The 8109-nt window shown below is 27.3% G+C and overlaps 1 protein-coding gene across 1 annotated transcript; it reads right to left on the minus strand.

Moving 5' to 3' along the window:
• Window positions 1–3141: 3141 nt before the first annotated feature.
• On the minus strand, window positions 3142–7550 carry LOC136087459 (arylsulfatase H-like). Its single transcript, XM_065810257.1, has 3 exons — window positions 5999–7550; window positions 5384–5776; window positions 3142–3493 (listed from the first exon to the last, which is right to left on the minus strand). Exons 1-3 carry the CDS (start codon window positions 7128–7130, stop codon window positions 3207–3209), a joined length of 1812 nt encoding a protein of 603 aa, XP_065666329.1. The 5' UTR covers window positions 7131–7550; the 3' UTR covers window positions 3142–3206.
• Window positions 7551–8109: the final 559 nt, after the last annotated feature.

An 8109-nucleotide genomic window follows, 5' to 3' on the forward strand; every position in this document is an offset into this window, starting at 1 on the left:
ATTAAATTAAGATCAAATGTTGCACGTTGCTACAAATGTTATATTAGACAAAATTTGTCATTATGTTAATCTTAAAACTCTTATCAATATATACTATATCATTTTTCGATCATTATATCATTTTTCGATCACATCTTTGGTATTTATGTAAAGGTAAAGACAAATCCAGTCAACCCAGTTGTTGTTGTTGTTATTATCATTACTATTATTATTATTGTTGTTATTATTATTACTGTTATTAATATTAATATTTTTAGAATTATTAATATATTAGTGTATATATATATATATATATATATATATATATATATATATATATATATATATATATATATATATATATATATATATATTTGTTTTTTTTTTGTTTTGTTTTTTTTCATAAACTCTAGAGCAAATCAAATTTTAATTTTGTTCTCCCGGCCCTAATAATTTCTCAGTCTCAGGCAACTCCATGTCACAACATGCAGGACATGCAACACTATAAGTCTCTGATTTTGCTGATATTTACACCACTTATAGATTTTAATAAGTAATGAACATTCCCAAAATTTCATCAAATAATTCTAAACGGTTTCAAAGATATAACTATTCAAACTTTGCCTTGAACCAACTAAAATTTGCTATTTAAAAAAATGGTTTTGGTCTTTGTTTCTGTTCTGTGTGCAATCAAAAGCTGAAAATGTGTCCACTGACAGTGGCAAGAAATCCTATAAAACAACTTTTGAGGCAAAAAACCCTATAAAACAACTTAAAACATTTAAAAATAAGCATAGCACATTTAATTCTGACCTTTATTGCTATTTTACTGGAGGGAGTTTAATTACAAAAATGATGATGTAGGTTGACTTTTTTGTTTTGTTTATGTCTTCCTGAAGAGTTTAGTTAGAGTTGTTGTAAAGAATTGGAGAATGGGTTTTTCTTAAACAGAAATAAAAAACATGGTCAAATTTACTTAAATTTGTTACTTATAAAATAGGAATTATGAACAATCAAAGGAAAAAAAAGGTGATACTCTTGAGTGCTTAATACACAGAGGTTAATGCTTGATAATTTTCTGAAAATTTTCCCACCCACCCTAAGCTAATTAAGACCACCTCCCTCTGTTTAAGTTTTACTTGTTTGAACAAAGAAATATGTATCTCAAGTCTAAAAAGAAAATTTAAGTTATTATTTTCTAATTATAAACTCGCTTGTAAGAAGAAAAAAAAATTCCTTACCTGTTTGTTAAGACTACCTTTTCCCCTTCCTTTTCTATCTCCCCCCATCTATTACATCTGAATAAAAATTCCCATCCATCCTTTTATTCATATCCTACATTGTTATTAGTGCCTGAGAGTAACTTGACAGTAATGAAACTGAAACAGCTTTGGCCATATCAAATTGTTACTTTGGTTGTTGCTGACTTGCTTTTTCTGTTTTCTTGATAATTTTATTAAACCTAATCCTAAAGTTCAAAAATTTATTAAAACTTCACGGAGGGTGAGTTGAATTATAAAAATGCAGATGTATTTTTTTTAATAAAAAAAGTTGTCTTGAATAATTTAGTTATTGCGATGAATTAAATTGTGGTCTTTTCTAAAACAGAAATAAAAAACATCAAATGTACATCATTAGTAAAAAAATTTAATGAGGAAATGTAGAATCATTATCTAACTTTTTTTTGTTTCTAAATATTTTATTTAACTTTTATTACTATACTAAACAAGTTTAAACTAAATTAATTTTAATGAACAACAAACAGTTTTTTTTTTATTGACTAGTGGCCAACAAATGTTTGAGATAATTATTGATAAAAAAACATCCATATCTAATAAAGTAGTTTACCATACTTTCTGCATATCATTATTTTATCACTTTCTACATTGTATGTGCCAAAACATATTTTATATGATCGAGCATTTATTTTTTTATTATACTTGGCATTTAATAGTTTATAAAACTAAGCCTAAAAGATAGTTCATAGTCAGAGTGTAATAATCATTAGAATATCAACAGATATAAAAATTTACCTCTGCTTTTTAACCTAAAAATATTTTAAGGAAGTGGGAGGAGGAGAAAAGGGGTAATAATAAACAGGAGGGTAGGAATTCTTATTTCTATAATTTAATTTATACTTTCTTATTTTTAAGACCTAAATCGGTCAATTTTGAAAAAATAACTAAAAATTATCTTTTTTTAGTTTTGAAATAGTTGCTTTGTTCATAACAAGTAAAATCAGGGATGCAGACTCCTAAAAAGATGTCCAGAAGCTCTAAACACGTTGGTTGACTTATGATCTGCAAAATAAAATTCAAAAGCTTTAATGACTTGTAACATTGCTTTTAAGTCCAGAGTCTTTACCAAAGTAAAACTTTTTAATTTTTTTCCCATTAGTAGCCCATAAGCTTTTTTATATTTTTAGAACTCTTGGATACTAAAAACTAGGAAGAAGTAATCTTTTTGTGACATTTTTAAACTGGAGTCCTTTTCTTCTTTGATTTTTCATAATTCCTGTTTTATAAGTAACAAATTTAAGTAAATTTGAACATGTTTTTTTTTCTGCTTAAGAAAAGAATCAATTCTTTGTAACTTTAATTATTTAGGATGAATTCTAAAATAGAATTAAAAAATCGAACTACATCAGCATTTTTGTAATTAAACTCAACCCAGTAAGATTATGATAAAGGTCAAAATTATAGGGTATGTTTATTTTTAAATGTTTTAAGTTGTTTTATTGGATTCCTTTCCTCAGAATATGTAAGTGTACACATTTTCAGCTTTCCATTGCACACAGAATAAAAACAAAGATTAAAACCATTTTTTTTAAATTGCGGAATTTTGTCTGTTCAAGGCAAAATTTGAATAGTCATATCTTTAAAATCATTTAGGATTAGATAATAAAATTTTGGAAATATTCATAACTTAATAAAATCTATGAGTGGTGTAAAAATCAACAAAATCTGAGACTTAGGGTTGCATTTTATAAAAAAAATTGGTTGTTTTCACATAAAAATCGCCCTCTTTATTTAAAATTTCTAATATAATTTATGTAAAATCTTTTAATAATAGTGATCTAAAAATCTCCTTAGGGGGGTATAAACCACCTTAAAAATACAATAAAAATAAATAAAAAATGAAAAAATAAAATAAATAAAAAAATTATACAATACTATTTTTTTTCTGTAATTATTAAAGCAGACAGAAAAACAGAGATTAACTTCATACTATAACTTAATATTAGTTTTTATAAGGTCAGAAAAATTGTCGCTATCTGCATTATTTACAGTCTCACAGTATGGAAAATTAGCACAAGGAAGCAACCATGGATAAACAGGCATTTCAAACTGTGAAGACCATAGATTTTTGCTCTGTCGAGTAGCTAGATGAGCATCAAATGCATCAGAAATACTTTGATGTACTCCTTCAAGAATGTCTTTATCTGTATGATTACAACAAACTTGATTTAAATCCACAAGGACTGGATAGTTCAGCTTATAAATGCTATTTTTATCTAAACGTAAACAGAGTAAATATCTAATACAAATATCTTATAAAAAATACTCGATGTAAAACTCATAAGCAAATTCAAATTTTGATTTAATTTAAGATAAAGTAGGAAGTTTTTAATATTATTTACTATACATGGGGTTTAGAGGTGATGAGAGTATTTTTTATCCAACCTCGACTTGATGTAACTTTTCAAAAAATATCCTCCTTTAAGACCAATGTGAACATACAATCTTTAAAAATATTGACAAATGCCTGTTTCGTGATTTAAAAAATACCCTGTTCTGCTTTTGCAAGTATGGCAAATTGTGTCAAGGTGAAAAATATGATAACATGTTATTTATAATTCTATGTTCATAACTATATTTATAGTAAATAATGCACAGATTTTAAATTTAGTAAAGAATATCTATACATAAGTAAAATACATTTTTGACTATAAATTTCTAAATATAAATATATCAAAATGTTATAAAACTTTTTAGTTTGGACTTGTTTACTATGCAAGAATTTTTAAGTGCTTAAGAAAAACCCAGATAATTGGAAGAAAAGTTGGATGGTAAAAATTTATAAAAGAGGCAGACATGGACTAGAACGTGGCTCATTTTGAGGAATTAAACTGCTTGACAAAATAATGAAAATTTAAAAAAGAATTATTGCTGAAAAAGCAAGAAGCAGTGTACTTATCAATAACATGCAGTTTGGTTTCAAACCAGGAGAGAAAACAACAAATATAGTATTTATTCCAAGGCAAGTTCAAAAAAGAATATAGGAAAAGAAAAAACATCTGTGGACAGAGTACAAAATATATTGTTGTCAATTGTTTATACAGATTTAACACAACGAGTTAATAAGCAATGTAGTGGTAAGCAAATTGGAGTGTAAAAAATTGAACTTTTGTTGAATACAAAAAAAAAACTTCTATTGAGTCAAAAAAGATATAGAAATAGTGCAGAAAAGATAAAGAACATTTTGTAAGATTTGTTATCATTAGAAAATTATTTTCATTGGAGACAATTAGATAAGCTGGTGAATCAGATAGTCAAAGCAAGAGTAATAAGTGCATTGATCAAGTTCAGAAAATTAACTCCACTTCAAGCAGCAAAAAGTTCATCATAAAAAAATGAAGCTATAGACCATGCATCTAAAATATTTTAATACATAGCATTGAAATATGGGCAATTGTTGTTGATGATTTTCAATCAGAGAGAACATGTTGAAATGACAAAAATTATAGAAAGAAGATGCGCAAGTTGAAGATATAGCATTATAAGAGATATCTCGTAAAAGCCAAAAAACAAGAATGCTAAAACAAATAATAATAATGATGATAATGATGATGATGATGATGATGATGATGATGATGATGATGATGATGATGATGATGATGATGATGATGATGATGATGATTTGTCAAACTTCAAACTTTGTATGTTCATACTTGCATGAAATGATGCTTTATTTAATAAATGATAGTAATTAGTGGTAGGAACAAAAATTTCTGCCTTCAGTATTTCTGCTTACTGATTATTTTTGCCCATCTGGGTGAGTATAAGACACCATAATAAAAAAAATATTTTATTTTATTTCTGTGTTGTTATAAACTAAATCAAAACTTATTCATAGAACTCATCAATATATTATCAACAAAAGTTTTGACATTTTTTTTTTTAAACAAATGTGACCTTGTAAAGGTTTACATGGTCACAGTTGTTAATGAGGTTTGTTTAAATTGCAAAAATTTCTCTATATGTACTCATAAGGTCTATATAATGTTTCCGGAAATAAACTTTTATTCCTTTCAGACAAGGTTGATTATGAATTTCACAGGATTGATACAAAGTAAAAATCCTAAAAATAAAAAATAAAATAATAATCTTAAACAACTACATACTTAGAGAGAAATATATCATTTGAAACCTTCCATTGTAGGTAATTAACACTGGACGATGAATATTATAATAATGAAACAAAAAAACTTGTTTATCTTCAAAAGGATCACAATTTAAATGACTGGATTCAGTAGAAACAGTTAAATTGTTGGAGCTGCTATAACTAGACATTATCAGAGTGTCAAATTTTTTTTCACAATGATTGTTTTTATATAAGCTTACAAAACTTGAACTGTAAAAAGAATTTCCAACAGATATATGTGCAATATCAAGCAAAGTATCGAAAACATTTTGAATAGATAGTATTTCGCTGACTATTTTGGCAACTTTTGTAGTGGTAACATCCTTTAGAAAAAATGGAACTTTTAAACAATTCCATCGTATTTGCTCTTCAACTAAATAATACAATATAATTCTAAATTAAAAAAGTCACAATTGCTTAGTTGATCATAAGGCTCTATGCACTTTAACTTAATTTGAAAGTTCAGCAATGAAATTTAGCCTTACCGACCTACTAAAATTCAACCCACACTTTAAAAAATTAAAAAAAAAACAGCATACACAAAAAAAAAATATATATATCAAATGCTCTTATATTAAAAAAGTGATAAAATTACCTTTAATTTGTCTATAAAGATTCTTTCCTACTCTCTCAAAACCATCCATTAGGTCTTCATTATACAAAATATCTTTACAGTCATTGTTACCAGTCAATATAATAACAGTATTATCAAAAACATTTTTATCTCTTAATTTCTCAATTACTTTGCCTATACTCCAGTCTAATTCTATCACTGCATTAGTCCATGGATCAGATGATTTAAATCGATCCATTAATCCAGATGAAAACAATGGAGGTTTTAAACTCATATAATTTAATACCATAAAAAAAGGGGATACTCCTGCTACCACATTAATAAGCCTAGTAGAATGCTGTGTAAAATGAAGGGTCAAGTTATTCATTTCATATGGTTGTTGATAAATGCTATCATGGTAGTACAAAACACAAGATGCTGTTCTCTGCATAATAAACATATGTAACAAAATATAAAAGGCAATAGAAGTCCCGAATGTATATATCAAAAGATTGATATATAATCTTATAATAATGAATCGAAGCCACATTATGGTAGTTAAAAAAGTTATAACTACAGCCCATAAAAAAGATGCTTTATAAAATAGATTTATATATGGGTTGAATGAACTTTTGGATAACAACGACAAGCTCTTGACTCTATGACACCATTCACTATTTGGATGTACTATACCTAACCAGGTATCAAAACCATGATTCATTGGAAAAATTTTCCCTGTATTACCTAAACCAAGTTTCCAATATCCACTAAACCATGTTTTATAACCTGCAGCACTTAATCTTTTTGGAATAGTTTCTTCAGAATCACTTAAACCTCCACTACTTGCTGGGCTGGGTAAAGAATCAAAAGGCAGCAGTTTTCCTCTTATCATACCAAGATCTACCGCAGGTTTACCGGTCAATAACGAAGCAAAGTTTGAAACACTTGAAGACTCACCATACATATTTTTAAATGTTGTGCTTTCTTTTAGTAGCATTCGTATATTTGGAAGGAGATTGTTTGCAAATTTATTTAACCCTACCTCGGATTTCATTAGTTTTTCTATCTGATCAATATTTTCAATTATAAAAATAACAAAATTAGGACTGTCAATTTTTTGCTCACAAGTCGTACATTTAAAAATGATGAGTATATAACACCATACCAGAAACATTCTCCTCGAAAAAACACTAAATTTGTTATACGATATTTAATATTTCTCTTTATTCTTTTTACTTTAAATAAAAGAGAAGTAGTTTTGGAAATAGTATGCAACTAGTTAGTTAATAAAGTGGCAAAAGTGAGATTTTAGTTATAGCATCTAAGCGGTCTTGCAGATGATCCAAGAGGGAAACACTAAATCAAATCCGTCAAAGAGCATCTAGATCTTACTGACTTCCGATCGATCTACGACGGGATCATAGTTGCACTTAAAAAGTAAATTTTTAAGTTATTATTTACTATTTTGAATATTTAAGCTAAAAATCTAGTATAGTTTAATTAAAAATTTTTGAAATTTAAATATATAAATTTATTGTAATACTGAGTACATTAACTAATATATCCCAGCGCGACAACGGCTAAATCAGTCGATTTATGTAGGCATTAATGCACTAATTTTGTGAAAATTTGAAAAATAATTAATAAAATTGTTTATTTATAGTTATGTTAACATAACTATTGATAAGCAGCAATAATAGCTAAAAAGCATAAATTTACTTGGGAATAATTAAAATAAAAAAATAAAAATATTCTTCTGAGGAAGATATGAAATTGCAATACTATCCAGTGACGGATCCGGGAAATTTTTGTGGAAAAATGTTGAAATATTTTTGTATTTTGTAGCACATTTGCGCCTCCTTAAAAAAAGGTTCTTTATTTTTAAGATTTTTTAGCATTTTCAGATTCTGGTGGGAAGAGGGGAGATGCATACCCTATTCCTTTCCCCCCTCCCTCCATCCTCCTCTTTGGATCCGTCGCCGATACTAATGTGCCTCAAAATATGATAAATTCTGCATCTATAGCACTACGCTGATATAAATTTTTTGCTATCCAATTAAATTTTTTCAACCCCATGCTCCTGTACTGTAGTTTGATGAACCTTTACCTAAATAGCATGAAATGAACTATTGTTTGTATATCTTTTGAAAAAA

Source organism: Hydra vulgaris, chromosome 11, assembly GCF_038396675.1.
Source record: "Hydra vulgaris chromosome 11, alternate assembly HydraT2T_AEP".
Taxonomy (NCBI): domain Eukaryota; kingdom Metazoa; phylum Cnidaria; class Hydrozoa; order Anthoathecata; family Hydridae; genus Hydra; species Hydra vulgaris.

What these genes read in the sequence shown, in the direction of transcription:
- LOC136087459 (XM_065810257.1), bottom strand. Translation starts at nt 7,130, where the DNA reads ATGTTTCTGGTATGGTGTTATATACTCATCATTTTTAAATGTACGACT. An exon ending in TCTTTATAGACAAATTAAAG is followed by an intron (nt 5,777 to 5,998) that starts GTAATTTTATCA and finishes TGTATTATTTAG; the next exon opens with TTGAAGAGCAAATACGATGG. An exon ending in AATGATATATTTCTCTCTAA is followed by an intron (nt 3,494 to 5,383) that starts GTATGTAGTTGT and finishes GTTTACGTTTAG; the next exon opens with ATAAAAATAGCATTTATAAG.